This window comes from Lontra canadensis, unplaced genomic scaffold (genome assembly GCF_010015895.1).
Source record: "Lontra canadensis isolate GAN:19392208 unplaced genomic scaffold, GSC_riverotter_1.0 scaffold31, whole genome shotgun sequence".
Taxonomy (NCBI): Eukaryota; Metazoa; Chordata; class Mammalia; order Carnivora; family Mustelidae; genus Lontra; species Lontra canadensis.
This window is the reverse complement of record NW_022631025.1, coordinates 788177-804823: the sequence shown is the minus strand read 5'-3', so window position 1 is coordinate 804823 and position 16647 is coordinate 788177. Positions and strand designations below refer to the sequence as shown.

At 52.6% G+C, this 16647-nt stretch overlaps 1 protein-coding gene across 2 annotated transcripts in view; it reads left to right on the top strand.

The window, feature by feature from the left end:
• SYK (spleen associated tyrosine kinase) overlaps nt 1–16093 on the top strand; it is a 37907-nt gene extending 21814 nt beyond the window's left edge. The window contains exons 7-13 of one of the 2 annotated variants that reach the window (XM_032866409.1): nt 556–643; nt 1100–1277; nt 3692–3901; nt 4798–4987; nt 11156–11296; nt 11931–12043; nt 15850–16093. In XM_032866409.1, the coding sequence (XP_032722300.1) occupies nt 556–643; nt 1100–1277; nt 3692–3901; nt 4798–4987; nt 11156–11296; nt 11931–12043; nt 15850–15922 (993 nt within the window). In that variant the 3' untranslated portion in view covers nt 15923–16093. The remainder of the gene's footprint in view (nt 1–555; nt 644–1099; nt 1278–3691; nt 3902–4797; nt 4988–11155; nt 11297–11930; nt 12044–15849) is intronic. The other variant, XM_032866411.1, reaches the window with a different exon arrangement.
• The last annotated feature ends 554 nt before the right edge of the window (nt 16094–16647 follow it).

Below are 16647 nucleotides of genomic sequence, written 5' to 3'. Positions count from 1 at the left end.
ACATCCTTCCCCAACTCCGTCACCTCATCATGCAAATGGCTGTAAATCAGATCAGTCATCAGGAAGGTCGCCGCCCTCTGGCATCCCATCCATGGAGCTAGATCTCCACAGAAGTTCAAGTTCAGGCGGAAACCAGGACCACATAGACATTCTGGAGTCGGGATGGGGGAAGCAGCGGTGGATCCTCCGTGTTTTTTTTACATAACTTCATATGACATTAAATTGAGCAGAGAGTTGACGGAGGGAGAATAAGTCCAGGGGTCATGTGTAGGCAGACATGGGGTTTGAAAGGGTCTGTGACCAGGGCCTCTCTGAGACCTGGCAGCCCCTTGAACCACAGGGGCCTGAGCTCCGTCTCGCCCCCACAGGGTCCAAGCAGTCGCCCGAAGAAGGAGATAAGCCATGGTGGCTTTTTTTGTCTCTGTCCCTGACGCTTTCCTTTGTCTTCCCCGCATACGTCGTAATGTGATTATTTGAAAACAAAAGTCATTGTGCAGATCAGTTCAGTGGTGTGTCCAGGAAGCCAAGTGACCCGCTGTCCTCTGTGTGCTTCAGGCCTCCTCGTCCGCAGGGAGCCGGCCCGAGAGCTCCGTGACCTTCAATCCTTACGAGCCAGACCGGGGGCCCTGGGCCACGGACAGAGGTGAGACACACGCGGTTCCGTCCCAGGCCATTTGCCGCATAGCAGTGCCGCCTGGAGCGGGCTCGCTAACTCAGCCCCACACAGAGGCTTGGCAGGTGCGTGGTGGGCGCCGCTGCTCGCGGGGACAGGAGGCAGAGGTCCCCTGTGCGTGCGCCACGGTGCCCATGTGCCGGACGTGGTCTTTGAGGCCTCCATCTTCACCTCTGGCATGAAAGACCCCTTTCTGGGCACATCCGTGCAAGAACGGGGGTGAGTCCCCTGGGGATGGGGGCGTTTTTGCTAACCCCCCAACACACTGGGAGAGACTGTACCCTGAGCGCTCCCTGGCATCACAGCCGTCAGGGGAGACCAAGGTCTGGAAAGGCGAGGTGCGACCGTAGGAGGCAGGAGCGAGTGATACTGGGATTTTCAGCAGGGACCCAGCCCCGGGTCTCCTGTTGCTTGACTGCACTGCAGATGCCCAGAGAGAAGCTATGCCCATGGACACCGAGGTGTACGAGAGCCCCTACGCGGACCCCGAGGAGATCCGGCCCAAGGAGGTCTACCTGGACCGCAAGCTGCTGACCCTGGAGGACAGTGAGCTGGGCTCCGGCAACTTCGGGACCGTGAAGAAGGGCTACTACCAGATGAAAAAGTAAGTCACGGCGATGCCTCCGCACGGCTCGCCCTCCCACAAGCTGACGCTCTAGAAACCGCCACACTACACGCATCCCCGGCGTTCGGTCCCAAATACAGAATCTAACCCAGCAGGGCCGGATCCTTCTTCGTGAACGGTGTGTGGTTCTCCCTTCCCTGTGCGGCTACGGCAAAAGCATTCCTTGTGTATGTTAACTCTGCATATGCTGGTGACGTAGCCCACTCGTGGGAGGTGTGCCTCTTAGAGCATTAGAAAGTAGGAACCCGCGAAACATCGTAAAATGAGAACATCCTCTTGTTACCACCTGTAACCAACAGTAGTGTCTTTCTTACTTTCGGGTCTTTTTAAGCATACGTATAGGCAGGTACTATTCAGTTAAATTTTAGTTAAATTACTCAGTGGCAACAACACAGCATTTTTAAGTATTTTATTTTATTTTTCAAATCATTTCTTTTACCCAGAAAATTCCTGATTACAGACATCATCAGTGCAGTTGTTTATCTGCTTTTTCCTATAATTTCAGATAATAATCCATACTGTACAATAGCTAGAATTCCCAGGTCGCTGGAATTTCTGTACCTCATTTGCTCTGTAGAAGGTGTCCCAAAGAGTGTCCAGGACAAAGGTCAGACAGTGTAGTCCTGCAAAACAGACCCCGTCTCTGAGTGTGTATGTTTGAATTAGTACATTACTGATGCAAATAGAGTTGGGCTTAGTTGTTTGATGTTATTTTGAATTATGACATTTTATAGATGTTTTATCTTGAGTGGGTGAATTTACATGACTCAAGTGCCAAGAACGTAGGCAAAACATGCACAGAAACTCGTGCTTGCCGTTCCGTTTTTCTGGATGCGTGTCATTGACTGATAGGCTCGTTTGAAAATCCATGCAGGCACATCACAGTCACTTGTGAAATGAATATAAATTACTCTGTATTAAAGCACGAAATTTCTTCAACTAGTTCGTGACACTTAAATTCCTCACTTAATTAAATACATGTATTAAAGGAGACATAACTACGGATATGTAATGTCAACTGGAGGGTTTGGGGAGAGGAGAGATGTTTCTGTTACTATTTACTCGAGTGCTCGTTTTCTTCTGCTAAGATGACCTTATGGTTTTTCTCCTTTCTTGCGTTGATGTGGTGAAGGCCACTGACTCTTAGATGTTAAAGCCACCGAGACTTCCTGGGATCACCCCCTCTTGCTCATGAATCAGAATTCATCCTTTTTCATAAATCACTGAACTGAATTTGCTAATACTTCTCTTAGAATATTTGCATTTATGTTCACGAGCGATACCAGTAAATGATTTTCTCGGGAGTTTCTTTGTCCAGTTTTGGCATCAGGGTATACCGCCGGCCTCGAAATAACTTGGGAGGTTTCCCTCCTCTTCTCTTCTGTGGAAGAGATGGCGGGTGTTTTCTCTTCCTTCACTGCTGCGAAGGATCACGAGGATTCTCTTGTTCGCTTTGGCCCCTGCCTCGCGCCGTACACGGAGCAGTTCCCGGCGGACGGTAGACGCAGCTGTGGAAAGGCGCCGCGACGCCCTGACCAGAGAAGCGCAGGGCAGCACTGCACGACAGCAGGAGGGGCAGGGAGGCTCCGGGGCGCTCGCGCAGGACCTACAGGTTGCAGTCAGTGTGGAAACACTTATTAAACGTTACACCGACGTGGTCTGGGTTTTTGTGAACGGATGTTAGATTTACTCCACCGTTCTCTTATTTTACCGTCGTATTGGACGGTTTTGCTTTAATTCCCCCCTTTCGGAGTTCAGCAAAGGAGATGTACTTCCTGTGGGGAGGGGGGAATCCCATCCCAGAGAAATGCCCTTTTTCAGATCACGCAGAGTGAACGTCATTCATTTGTTTACGTCCCGCTCTATCCGAAAACTTTTAGGAGGTCAGACAGGATCTACGGGATGCTTTTATGAGCAAGTGGAAATCGGTGTGGTTTTTTTTGCAAACTTGTTGCAGCTTGCTTAAAATTATCAGTGCTCCATTTTAAAAGGTGTTTCGTAAACCACGAGCTTTAACAGTGTAGCCTTTCTAGTTCTGCGTCCAGAGATTCGCTCTGGCATGTATCGAAGGAACGTTCTACTCACGCACGTTACAGATGGTCGGAGACAGACCCGCAGAGGTTGCAGGCATCCGTGCGTGTCCGGTTTCTGAGGTTTATTTGAGAATGATTTGCGTGTCCTGTCCTGCTGAGGCTGTGCTTGGCCGGGCGTCTTCCAGCAACTCCTCACGATCTGTAGCTAACGCGGGGTCGCCCTGTCTACAAGGTGGGACAACAGGGCCGCGGACGCCTCGATACCCGGTTTCCGGCGCGGCAGTTATGCTTCCTGGAAGGTGATTCCATAGAACGTAGCCGCTCCGAAAAGTTCCTTATGCGCTCTGGTTTCTTCCGCAGAGTCGTGAAGACGGTGGCCGTGAAGATTCTGAAGAACGAGGCTAACGATCCCGCCCTTAAGGACGAGTTGTTGGCGGAAGCGAACGTCATGCAGCAGCTGGATAACCCGTACATCGTGCGCATGATCGGGATATGCGAGGCCGAGTCCTGGATGCTGGTCATGGAGATGGCCGAGCTCGGTCCGCTCAACAAATACTTACAGCAGAACAGGTACCTCGAGGTCCCCGGCAGCTGACGCGGTGCCGGGCAGGGCCCGCCTGCCCGGTGTACGTCATCGCCTGAGGGCTCTGCTGGCCCCACGCTCGGGACCGTCAGGGAGGAGGGGAGAGAGCCGTAGTCTCTGCGTCAGATGCTCCTGTCGCTCCTCGGCGCTCAGGGCTGCAGCCTAACGATTTGGTCCTCGTTCTCCTTCCCTCGCTCTGTGCGGCCCAGCGAGAGGACCAGCCTCAGAACACCTTGGCAACCGGTCTCTGCTCACTCGGCAGAGCATGCCCTACCTAGGCACAGAAATGTGAAAACAAACATTTTAAGAGAAGGTACCAGTGATTGACGTCTTACGCGTCCGGCCGAGCTCTGCATCCCCATGAGTAACGCTGAACACTTCTGCTGCCGCTGACCGGCTGCCGCCGCGGGTGGGGGCTGACGCTGTGCTGGTCCGAAGCCGCTGCTGAGGCAGACGGGCTCCCATGGAATAAGTCATAACCGGGGCCTCTGGTTACGTTGTCCCGTGTGATACGTTACACGTGGGCTCTGCTTTGATGGTGTCTCTAATCAGCACGGGAGGAAGGTGCCATTACCCCACTTTGTGGGTGACAAACAGAATCAGACTTGGTTTTGTTCCCTGTCCAGTGTGGGAACGAGGATTCCAAGCAAAGCCTGGCCTGTCCACCCCAGTCGCAGCGCACCTTGAACGTCCTGGTTGTGCAAGACCAGGCTCACGGGGCTCGGTGGGGAGCGGCTGTAAGTGAACAAGGGCGTCTGCCGCCACCTGCCGCTCTTAGGAAGAGTAGGAAATGAGGGGATCCCTCCGCCTGCATGAAGAGCCCGGGGGCCGTCCCCGGTGCACTGTTGTCCGCCGTCACTAATGACCCGTGTGTGACTTTCAGGCACGTCAAGGACAAGAACATCATAGAACTGGTTCACCAGGTTTCTATGGGGATGAAGTACTTGGAGGAGTGCAACTTTGTGCACAGGGATCTGGCGGCAAGAAACGTACTGCTGGTGACGCAACATTATGCCAAGATCAGTGATTTCGGACTGTCCAAAGCACTCCGCGCTGACGAAAACTACTATAAGGTAGGAATGACTTCGCCCGTATGGTGAGAATCTGAAATGCAAGCGTTTGTGTCCTTTATTTGATTATGTGAGGGTTTCAGGAAGCAACTTGCCTATTTAAGAAATGTTCTTGCTAAGCTTTGATTGTATTGTTTTAAAAAATGGAAATACTCATATATCACAACTTGACTTTATTCCAAATAGTATCTTCCAAACTCTATTCCTGAGAACAAAAAGGAATCAAGGTATTAATTGATAACTCATTACAAAACAAAACAACATAGAATTGCTTCCTTAACTTACTTTGGGAAAATGTGTTGGACAGGTTGATTCTTGTAGAATTTCCCAGAGCCCGTCCCTGACCCCCCAGATGAACTGATAGCAACTCGAGGAAGGGAGACACACAAGAAACCCTCATGTGAACTCAGTCACCCTAGGGATGTACAGTCTAGGCTGATCAACTGGAAAACGTAACGGAAGTGGAACCCAGATAGTGAAAGACCAGCCAAAACCAGATCTCCAACTCTCCGGGCTCCTGGGGGTGTTCAGCGTTCTTGGAAACAGACAGCGCATCCTGGAGCTCGCACTTGAGGATGGCACGGTGGGGACCTCGGGGTTGCCCTGAGCTCCACACCCTGGAGCGCCTGGTCCCCCACCCACCCACTGGCTTCTCTCTGGCACGGCCGCCCTGCAGGTGTCAGGTGGGCACAGCGCGTCTTGGTCAACTAGGGGTCGGCATAAAGGATAGGCAGCAGGAGCGGAGCTGCCCCACAGAAGCTGGTGCCAGAGCAGAGCCCCTTCAGAGAAGAGCCACCGTTCGAAAAGCACTGAGTGAGCCCTTTACGGACACAGCTGGAAAGTGACACGGAGGAAGCAGCGGCCCAGAGGGACAGCCCCACGCACACACCAGAGAAAAGCAGGCCTCCCATCAGAGGCACTTTGGAATATAAGTTTCGTTGTGATGATTAAAGGGAGAAGAAAATCGAGACTGAGACTAGGACTCGAGGAGGATGCGGGGAAGTTGAGATAACAAATCGTCCCCAAACTTAGTGTGTTAACACAATACCAAGTGTGAATTGACGCGCAGTTCCGCGCTGGGGTGGGGCGTGGGGGTTGGCGCGTCTCTGCTGCTCACGGTGCCTCAGGGGCGGTCACAGGCAGGCAGGAGGATCGGCTCCCATTCTGCTCACTTGCACGGCTAGAGCCTGATCTCCTGTGGGCTGGGGTCCAGGATCTCTGCTGGGGCGTACCAGGCAACCTAGCTCCCCTGCACATGGCCTCTCCGTGTGGCCTAGGCTTGCTCACAGCATGGCAGCTGGGTCCTGAGGGCAGGTGACTCAGGAGGCAGGAAGAGAGGCTGCCGGGCTCCTAAGGTCAGAGCCCGTGAGCTGGCTCAGAGTCACACCCACCTCCTGCTATAGGACACGGCACGAAGGACCCACAGCGTGGCACCCCCCAAGAGATCAGCAAAGCTGGGACACCTAGAGACAGCTAGGAACCAGGAGGAACGCCGGGGCTGCCACTGTCGGCCCCATGGTGGGAGCCACCATGGTTCCCAGTGACCTCCTGTGCAGAGGCCCCCTGGCAGCCTTCGCCGCTGAGGACCTGTGGCTGTTGTGGACGCCCCCAGCTTCCGTCACCGAGCATCCTGCTATGGACCCCCGTGGACTGTACCACAGGGAACCCCAGAGGTGTTCAGTGCTGAGAAAACCACCAAAAGCACAGTCTTTGCAGACTCTCTGCCTATTGCATTTTATAGGTTTTCACCACAGATATTTCCACGCTCACAGAGAGCGGAGTCCTGAGTCCCTCCCTGCTCCCCATCCCCCACTTCCTAGAACCCAGGACAGCAGCCAGCTATGCAGAACACCAGCCCAGACACCCACAGCTGACCTCCACCCCCAGGCTCACCCTCGTTGCTCTCGACGGCCTCTGCACCCCTGCACGCTGCCAGCCCACCTCCCCTCGCTGCCCTCCCCGGCTGCGCATGTGCTGGAATGAGCCTGTGCAGCTGTGGGAGTGCACACGGACAGCCAACTCAAGGATCATGAGGAATCAGGGAAACTCAAGAGCATCACAGTAAACTGCCAGTAAGTGACCCCAAGGAGATGGAGATGCCTAACTGACAAGAAGTTCAAAAGAGTTCTTCTAAAAATGAGCAGAGAGCTGCACAGAACACAGATAAAGAATTTTTTTAAAAATCAGGAAAATGATACAAGAACAAAATGAGAAGTTCAACAAAGAGATGAACAACATAAAAAAAGAACCAAAAGAAATTTTGGAGCTAGAAAATACGATGATTGAACTGAAGAAGACCATGGAGAGTTTCGGCTGCAGACTAGACCAAGCACAAGGAAGCATCAGTGAACCCAAGGACAGGTCATTTGAAATGATCCCGTCAGAGGCGCACACAGAAAATGAGATGGGGAAAGAAAGCCTACAGGACCTATGGGACACCATTAAGAGAAAAAAGTCCCACATTATTGGATTCCCAGGAGGAGGAGAGAGGAAGAAAGGGGCAAAAACTTACTTTTAAGAAATAATGACTGAGAATTCCCAAATCTGGGGAGAGATTTGGACATCCAGATTCATGAAGCTCATTGGTCTCCAAACAAATTAAGTTCAAATGGATCTTCTGCAAAGATTATGCAGAAACCGTACAGGCCAGGAGGGGGTGGGAGGATGTATTCCAAGTGCTGAAAAGAAAGAATTGGCAAGGGTTACTTTCATGCATCAAAGTTGTCCTCTAGAAGTGAATAAGATGAAGACTTTTCTAGATAAACAGAAGTGGAGGGAGTTCATCACCACTAGACCTCACTTGGAAGAAAGCTGAAAGTTCTTCAGGCTGAAATGAAGGATAGAAGTTAGTAACGTGAAAATATGCAACACACTGGTAGAAGTAAGTATATGGTCAAATTCAAAATATCCCAATACCACAACACAGTGTTGTGTCGATCACTTAACTAGTAGAAAGATTAAAGGACAGGGGTATTAAAGATCCCTATTGTTACAACAATTTGTGGTGGATACATAGTATAAAAAGATATGAATTGTGACATCAAAACCGTAAAATGTGTTGGGAAAAAATGAAAGGGTAGAATTTTTGTATACAAAGTGAAGTTATCACCTTAAAACAAACTGTTATATTTACTAGATGTTTTATGTAAGCCTCAGGGTAATCAGAAAGCAAAAACCTACAGGAAGTACACACAAGATGGAAGAGATTCTAGGCATACTGTTTTGGAAAACCATCAAATCACAAACGAAGACATCAAGAGAGGAATAAAGGAAGAAAGGAACTACAAAGCAGCCAGAAAATAATAAGAGGGCATTTGTATTTTTTACCTATGAATAATTAATTGCAAATGGGTTAAATTCTCCAACCAAAAATACAGGGTGGCAGAAAATTTTTTTTAAAAGATTGACCCAAACTACATGCTGCCTGCAAGAGACTCACCTTAGCTTTAAGAACACACATGTTTGAAGATGAAGGGATAAAGATATTCCTTGAAAATGGAAACCAACTAGTAGCACAAGTAGCTACATTTATGTCAGATGAAACAGACTTTGGGTCAAAATCTGTAATAAGAAGCAAAGAACATCACTGTATTAATGATGGAGTCAATTCATTAAGAGAACTTAACAAATCTAAATATATATGTACCCAACGTTGGGGAGCTTTCTGAATATGACTGAGTAAACAGATAATGACACATCTGAAGGGAGAACTAACAATTATACAATAGCACTAAGGGTTTTCAGATCCCACTTTTAACTACGGAGAAGTTATCCAGACAGAAAATGGATAAAGAACATTGGACTCGAACTGTACTTTAGGCCAAACGCACCTTAACAGAACTCGCAGGTGAATTCTACCACTGACAGGAGAATTAACACCAGTCCTTCTCAGGCTCTTCCAAAAAATGGAAGAAGAGGAAATATGCTCAAACACATTTTATAAAGCCAGCATCACTCTGATCCCAAGGCCAGATAAGGATAGTATCACAAAAGAAAACTATAGGCCAAAACCCCTGACGAACATACATGCAGAAATTCTCGATAAAATGCTAGCAAACGAGGGGTGCCTGGGTGGCTCAGTCATTAATCATCTGCCTTCGGCTCAGGCCCTGTTCCCAGCGTCCTGGGATTGAGCCCCACCTTGGGCTCCCTGCTCTGTGAGAGGCCTGCTTCTCCCTCTCCCTCTGCCCCTGCCCGTGCTCTCTCGTGCTCTCTCTCTGTCAAATAAATAAATAAAATCTTAAAATAAAAATACTAGCACGGTGCGCTGCATTGATTGGATGAGCAATAACAATCATATGGTCATCTCAATAGATGCAGGAAAAGCATTTGACAAATTTCAGTACCCTTTTGTGATGCGTACTTTCAACAAAGTGGGTATAGAAGGAACAGGCCTCAACACCACAAAGCCATGAGGACAAGCCCACTACTCCCACTGGACTCGATGGAGAAAGATCGAAAGCTCTTGGTCTAAGATCAGGAACAAGGGAAGGATGTCCACTCATCCCCTCCTACGGCATGGAGGTTCCTCAGAAAGTTAGAGATGGAGCTACTCTATGACCCAGCATGTCGCACTACTGCGTGTTTATCCAAAGAACACAAACATAGTGATTCAAAGGGGCACCTGCACCCCCACGTTTATAGCAGTGATGTCCACAGCATGTGGTTAAGGAGAGACTTAAAGTGTAAAGTGCAAAACATATGTCCCGAGCTCTTCTACCTCCCCAAAGGGATATATTATCCATCTGTACTTGGATGTAGATTTTTCTGCAAAGATTCAGGAAAAATGATCAAACGTGCCCATCTCTATGGAGGAAGATTTGAAGTTGGTGGAGAGAGACCTCACTTTTCGACATATTTAGGATACGTCAAAGGGTTATCTTTGTATCACCTCGAAATTCAAATTCTAATGGAAATAACACCTGTAACTATATTGTTCCCAGCTTTGGAAATCAGAATCTCGAAGTAATGCATTCCATGACTGAGACGGAAGTGTAATCAGAGCGTCATTTAGAGACACCCACGGTGCCTGTGGTCTCACAGCGATGTCCGGGGCTGGCCCCCCGCTGACCCACCGTAGGGCAGCCCATCTCCCTCCCTCCCCCCAAGGGTGCTTGTTAGGGTAACCACCCCCCAGGAGGCAGCAGGACTGACTTATGCATTGAACACCAAGCCCCAGAGGAAGGGGTTTCCGCTGGGCACAATTTTGATCTCTTTACTACCCCCTTACTTTTTTAAATTAGAAAGTTGAAAACATTTTTGGAGCACTTGGCTGTCTCAGTCGGTGGAGAGCGTGACACTTGATCTCAGGGTTGTGAGTTCGAGCCTCATGTTGTGTGTAGAGATCACTTAAAAATAAAATCTTAAAAAAAAGAAATGTTTAAAACATTTTTTGACCAATACTAGCAGTCTGTAACAAAATGATTAACATTGGCTTAAAGCCATAGCTAGGCACCTAGTCAAAGTTAACTGTTCTTGGGAATAGCCCAGTATTTCTTGGAGCACAACCGCAAAGCTAAAACTTTAGGCTTGACTCTTGCATTATCACAATAAGCTCCATGAAGCTGTGAGTAAAAAAGACAAAAGAGTACAAGAAATACAGCCTGAATCTTAAAACTATAATTAAATCTTAAAAGTTTAAATTTTTTAAGATTTAAATACCTATTTTTTTAAGATTCAGACCAAATATGTACGTGCACATACACACCCACACGGCATTTCGTGAGTCATTTTATTCCTTTTTTTTTTTTTTTTTTTACTTTGGCTAACACACGTTCATTTTATTTGTCGACATAAATCTCACCGTCTGAACTATTTTTAAGTGTGCAGTGCAGTCACGTTAAGAACGTTCCCTGTGTTTACAACCATCCTCCCGAATTCTCTGAAACTCTGTCCTCCTTACACAGCCCCTCCCCTGTCCCCTTTGAGACCCGGTCCCCGGCAGTCGTCTCTGTGACATGGACCCTCTCGGGGTCTCAGCTGAGTGTCTTCATGCACTATCGCTACTGTAGGGACTTGGCCGGCTGAGTTCACGGAGTCTTCCTGTCCGAAGCCCGATGACCCTCCATGGTGTGGACACGGACATATCCGCGGACACCCGGGTGGTGCGCACCTTCTCCCGCTGGGCGCCCACAGTCCTGTTGTCACCGAGAGTCTCTGCTTTGCTTTCAGGCCCAGACGCACGGGAAGTGGCCGGTGAAGTGGTACGCTCCCGAGTGCATCAACTACTACAAGTTCTCCAGCAAGAGCGACGTCTGGAGCTTTGGTGTGTTGATGTGGGAGGCGTTCTCCTACGGGCAGAAGCCCTACAGGGTGAGCCCCCACCATTTCGGTTCTAGCTGCGTGGCTCGCGGAACAGACAAGCCCGGGATGATTGTTAGAGGACGGTGAAAATCATGAATTCAAAAAGTCTGGGCTCCCTGTCGAGTGACAGTGAGCCGCGGGGCGACCTCAGTTCATTCTAACCTGACACGTGACATTGACTGAGTAGCGTACTTAGTCTCGCTGGGCTTTACACATATAAGTACGCATGAGAGACGCCCACGTCGACGTTGTAATTGGAGTGGAAAGAGATATTTAATCCTGGCTACTTCCAGGGTTAAACTGACAGTTTAGTTAAAAATTTTAGATTTTTTGAAGTCAAAATATGTATGCCAGGAAGGGCATATGTGCTAGAATACAGCTTATAAGTTCTCACAAGTGGGTGTGTCCATGAAGCGAGCCCCCAGATGATGAAACAGGAGGCCCCCGCGTCCCCCGAAGGCACAAAGTGTCCCCCAGGGGCAGCCCCGTGTGACTTCTAGACCATGGGTTAGGGGCTCTTGTAAGTGAAATAGTGCAACATGTACTTTTTGCCTCTTTGGGCCGGGGTAGGGCTTAACCTGTTGATGTGCTGTGTTTTGCCGAATGCTGTCTTTAATAAGTCTGGGTTTGTTTTGCATTTTAGGGCATGAAAGGAAGTGAAGTTTCAGCTATGCTGGAGAAAGGGGAGAGGATGGGGTGCCCTGCGGGATGTCCGAGGGAGATGTACGAGCTGATGAAGCTGTGCTGGACGTATGAGTGAGTACCCAGCATGCCCTGCAGTTTATGCAAAGGCCCTGAGGCACACGGGAAGGCCCTGGAAAGAAGCACCCCCCTCTGCCTTTCCATGAACCAGGGCTGTGCTCCCTTCTAACCGAAGAGCTGTGAGTGGCTTGCTTCCTGGGCCAGGCTCTCGTACTCTTCAGTACAAAGAAGTAGTTTAGACAATGAGCTCTAATCCAGGTGTCAGAATTTAAGTGTAGATGCTGTCAGCTGGCGGGGAGGGCGGTCGGTGTAGAAGATGTCGGTGGGAGTCCGGGCTGGCGCTGTGTCCCCCTTTTGGCAGTACTAGATGGCGGAAGTACTCAGCAGGGCCATGAATGTCATACTTGCCTGATTCCCGACCACCTTTCCTGGCAAGACCAGGGGCATTGTCCAGGCCGCAGGAAGCACTTCCCCAGAAGGGACTCAGACCCGGGACAGTGGCTCTCAGCGTCGGCCGAGTGCCGTCAGGCATTCTGCCTGGACGTGCACGAGGTGCTGTAGAGGATGGTGTTCAGGGCAGATCCCCAGACCAGAGACATGCATCACAGCGGACAGGCAGGGACACGGCCTCTGACCTTGCCCGGATCGGAGGCCTGGGAGTGGGCTGTGGGGAAACCCTGACCCAGGGGTGCGTCTGTGAGCCCTCGGAGCGCCAAGGGGCCGCGGGTCTGTGATCTATGGGACCCGTGTGCTTGCCCGACCGTGGCTGTAACACTCAGGGTCAGGTTTGTGGTCAGCGACCTGGGCTGATGCAGCAGAGCATCTGGAGGGTGAGGAATACTCCAGGTGCTTTCAGATGCCTCTCGGGGTGCTGTAACTCCCGGAGGGCCATCGTCCCCCACGGCTGGGAGGGGAAGACTCTAGAAGGCCTGCAGGGTCAACCCCCAGGGGAGAGGGCAGACATTCTCTGGCTGACGCCTTGGACACAGCCCAGGGAAAGGGCCTTTGGCGGGGGTCCGATGGAGCCGCTGGGAACAGCGCAGGCTCGTCCCGGCCTCCAGCAGGCACCGCGCACCCTGCTTGGCTCTGGAGACCCCGCAGGCAGTGAGGATTCACTGGGAGCTGAGCCCCAGGTTGGAAAGGGGCTCTCAGTGCCTTCCCTCCATGCACTTGGGTCCCAGGCTCTGGCCTATGCAACCCCTTCCCAAGGACACGGGGTCAGGCGACCCCCAGCAGCAGGGCAAGGCCGCGGGTCGGGTGCAGTCCTGGGGAGGGCACTTACTAGAAGTAAGCAAGTTTCTAGAAGAAGGAAACTTCTCCTGGGGCAGGTTTCACTGCCTCGCGAAAGAATGCACTTGAAATCATTCTGAAACACATTTTAAAACCTGGAATTAAAATCAGGTCTCAGGGAGATAGTTAAAATCAGTGTTTTGGCATTTAACACTAAGACTGAGATGTTCATTTCTGACTGCCATCCTTTGTGTTTGCCGATGACGAGGGTAAGGATGGGCAGCAGGAGGCTCTCGGTGGGGGCAGGTGTGAGGGATGGTCCCGTGGGCAGGAGCGGCCAGGATGCCCCTCCCGCCGCAGCTCCGGCTCAGGCGCCAAGACCCCCAGCTCCGGGGGCACTCATGGGTCAGGGCACCCAATGCTGGCGCTCTGCCTGCCTGTCCCCACGGGACACGGACGGCCCCTTACATGGTTATCGGTGGCACGGTCCACAAAGGGAGACACGCAGGGGACACGGGTCTCCCGGGTCCTCACCAGACTTGTGAGCTCTCGGGAGCTTTGTTCCCGGGGCCGTGTGTGCTCACAGAGGGTTTCAGCTACAGCAGCGTGAGCCCTGCAGGTGGGGGCGTCTTTCCCACAGCTTCCAGCCTAAGCATGCGCTCTGGCGAGTCCCATGTCGCTAACGGAACACCAGCCACGGATGCAGTGTCGGCCAGGTTACAGGACTGATGGCAGTCGGTGCCTAAGATGAGAAACGATGGGCCCTTCTCAGTCTTCGATTTGTTTTCTAGCAGAGCCGTATTTCTGAAGGTCCAGGCTCTTCTGGTAGTGACCCAAAACCAGGTGGGGGACAGGACAGGGGTCCTGAGACTCGGTCTCAGTGTAAGTAGTGAGACGATGTTCCCTTGAATGACAAAGCATCGTTTTCTTGGGCACGGCCACCAAAGAACACTCATACCAGGAGACGGTCTGGCAGCCGGGTCCCCGCCCGGGGACCTCAAGACAACACCTGGCCAAGGTGGGCAGCAGTGGCTGCCATCACCCAGCTTTCCCTGCAGACCCACAGTGTGTCCCAGAGCAACGTTCTGGGGACTTTCCATGGTGGGGGCCAGAGCCCCGTGCAGGCAGCCAGACCCCCCGGACCTCTGGCCTTGCAGACGGGAGAAGGCATTCCGAGCACACCTGCCAAGGTCACACTGAGGGCGGGGGGGGGTGTCAGGTCCAGAAGGGAAGATGGTCCCTGAGGAAGATGGGGAGCGGGGGCCGGGGGCCTCAGTGTGTTTACAGAGTCAGTGCCTGGCCTGTAATTAGGGATGCCAATGGGAAAAACACTTGCAAATTAGGAGACTTGGGGTTTCTGCACCCTGAAAAATGGGCTTCTGCCTGATGGAGAAAAGCCCGGGATACTGAGGATCCCTGAGGTCAGGAACGATCTAGAGGGAACTCAAAGTGCTTCTTAAAGATCATTAAACCTGAGCAACGGGGTGACGTTGCCTGGACCATCTTGAGGCCTACCCCCGGCTCCCTGCTCTGCTCAGTGCCAGGTCTGCTCCCTCTGAGTGCCCTGTCCCGAGCGCCCCAGGATTCACGTGGGCCGCACTCACCACTAGAGGTGCTGTGTGCAAGCCACCATCCCATCAGCCGGGGCAGGGATCGGGGACCCTCACAGAAGGCCCAGACCCTGCCCAGCTAGAGCCCACGGGCGGGGGGAGGGGCGGACAGGCTATAAACAAGGTCGGGAACCCATATGCTCTCAGAAGGTGAGGAGTCCGATGGCATTTCAGTGCTGATGACACGGCCCAAGGGGGTGTTGTACGTGGGACTGGGGTCTTCGAATACTTCCCGGGTGCCTGGCTGCCGGTGGACAGAGACTCGGGAGCTCCAAGCATTTGGGTCCCCAGAGCTGGAGGAGAACGTTGAGTTTTGGAAAGACGAGGAGGTGCGCTCTTTGTAGAAGGAGGGAGGCCGTCTGTGTCACAGACGTTCAACCCACACTCCTGCCCCCGGGCCTGGCCCCCGGCCCTCCTTGACCACGGCTTGGCGCCAGAGGCATGGCTCGCACCACGACGCCCGAGGTGGCCTGTGTCCCCAGCCACGAGCACAGACGGCCGCTGAATTCCAGGAGTCCGTTACGGCTTTTCCTTGTCTTGAAGGCTGTAGAAGCCGTTAATTCGGGTGCCGTTTGACAAAACCCGTGCGGGCTCTCTTGTGGGGGTGAGTGATTCTGGGTCCCCGGGAGCCTGCCCCGGGCTGCCCTGCCAGACCCGCAGGGAACCTCTCGAAATTCCAGTCTGAATGTGGACACTTCCCTCAGGGTGACCTCAAGTTCTGGTTCACTTCCGGGGCAACTCTGCCTGCAGGCAGGGCAGCCCCAAATGGAAGCAAAATAAGTTCTGCTTCGGGGCAGGTTCCCACAGCCCTAAGACAGCTTCCTTCCAGCTGGTGCTGCCGCGTGGGGGAGAGCGGTCTCGACGCGCTTGGAGTTTAATGCAAATCAACGGCAGCTGTTCACAAAGTCCCGGGCAGTGTGACTGCGGTGGGGGAGGGCCCGGGGGGCGTGGCCACAGGCACCTGTCGCGGGGCGGACGCGTGTGTGCGGGACAAACAGTAACGGGGTCTCCCCTTCGCAGGGTGGAGAAGAGGCCTAGTTTCGAAAACGTGGAGCTGCGGCTGCGCAATTATTACTACGACGTGGTGAACTAAGGCCCCCGGCCCTCCGCGGCCTCCAGGGGACTGGGGGGCCGGGCCACGAAGCCCCCCCAGCGCCTGGATCGGGACAGCGTCCGCCTCTCTCCGCCGTCGGGGGAGCCAGCTTCGCGCGGGCTGTGCTGCAACTGTCCCCCGCGCGCTGTCACCCCAGAGCCCGCCTGAGAACACGCTGTCCGCAGAGCCCGGGGAGAAGGACCGCAGGCTCGGGGGGCCGTGGGTTCCTTCGTGTTTCCCGTCTGCGCAGCGTGTGGGGCAGGTCCCGCCAGCACCTGGGTCGGCCTCCGACCGTCCAGCAGCCTGGAGGCGGCCCCGCACGGCCCGGGCTCCGCTGCCTCCAGAACCTGGCTCCCACAGGTCCCAAGACTGGGCCCTGCCCAGAAGAGCTTTCCCGGCGATGAGTGTGCTTTGAGACTTTACAAAAGGAAGAAAGAAAAAAAGTCAAGCTGGACCAGTCCAGCTCCTAAGCTTGTAGCCAGTTAAGGGGGAAAAAAAAGTTTGGATGTTGCATTTGCTCTGTGTGTTCGGAGACACAAGACCCAGATCCTCGGGAAAGGCAGGGCTGTGGCATGAGCTGACCTGGCTGCCCCCTGCCCCCCTGCGAGCCTCTCCCCTGCACACCTTCCTGGGAGGCGGCTTACATGGAGATGGCGGGTGCCTGTCCCCTTGGGCCTGAGCAAGGACAGACGACAGCGTGCAGGGGCTGTCCTCTCCGCAGGGAG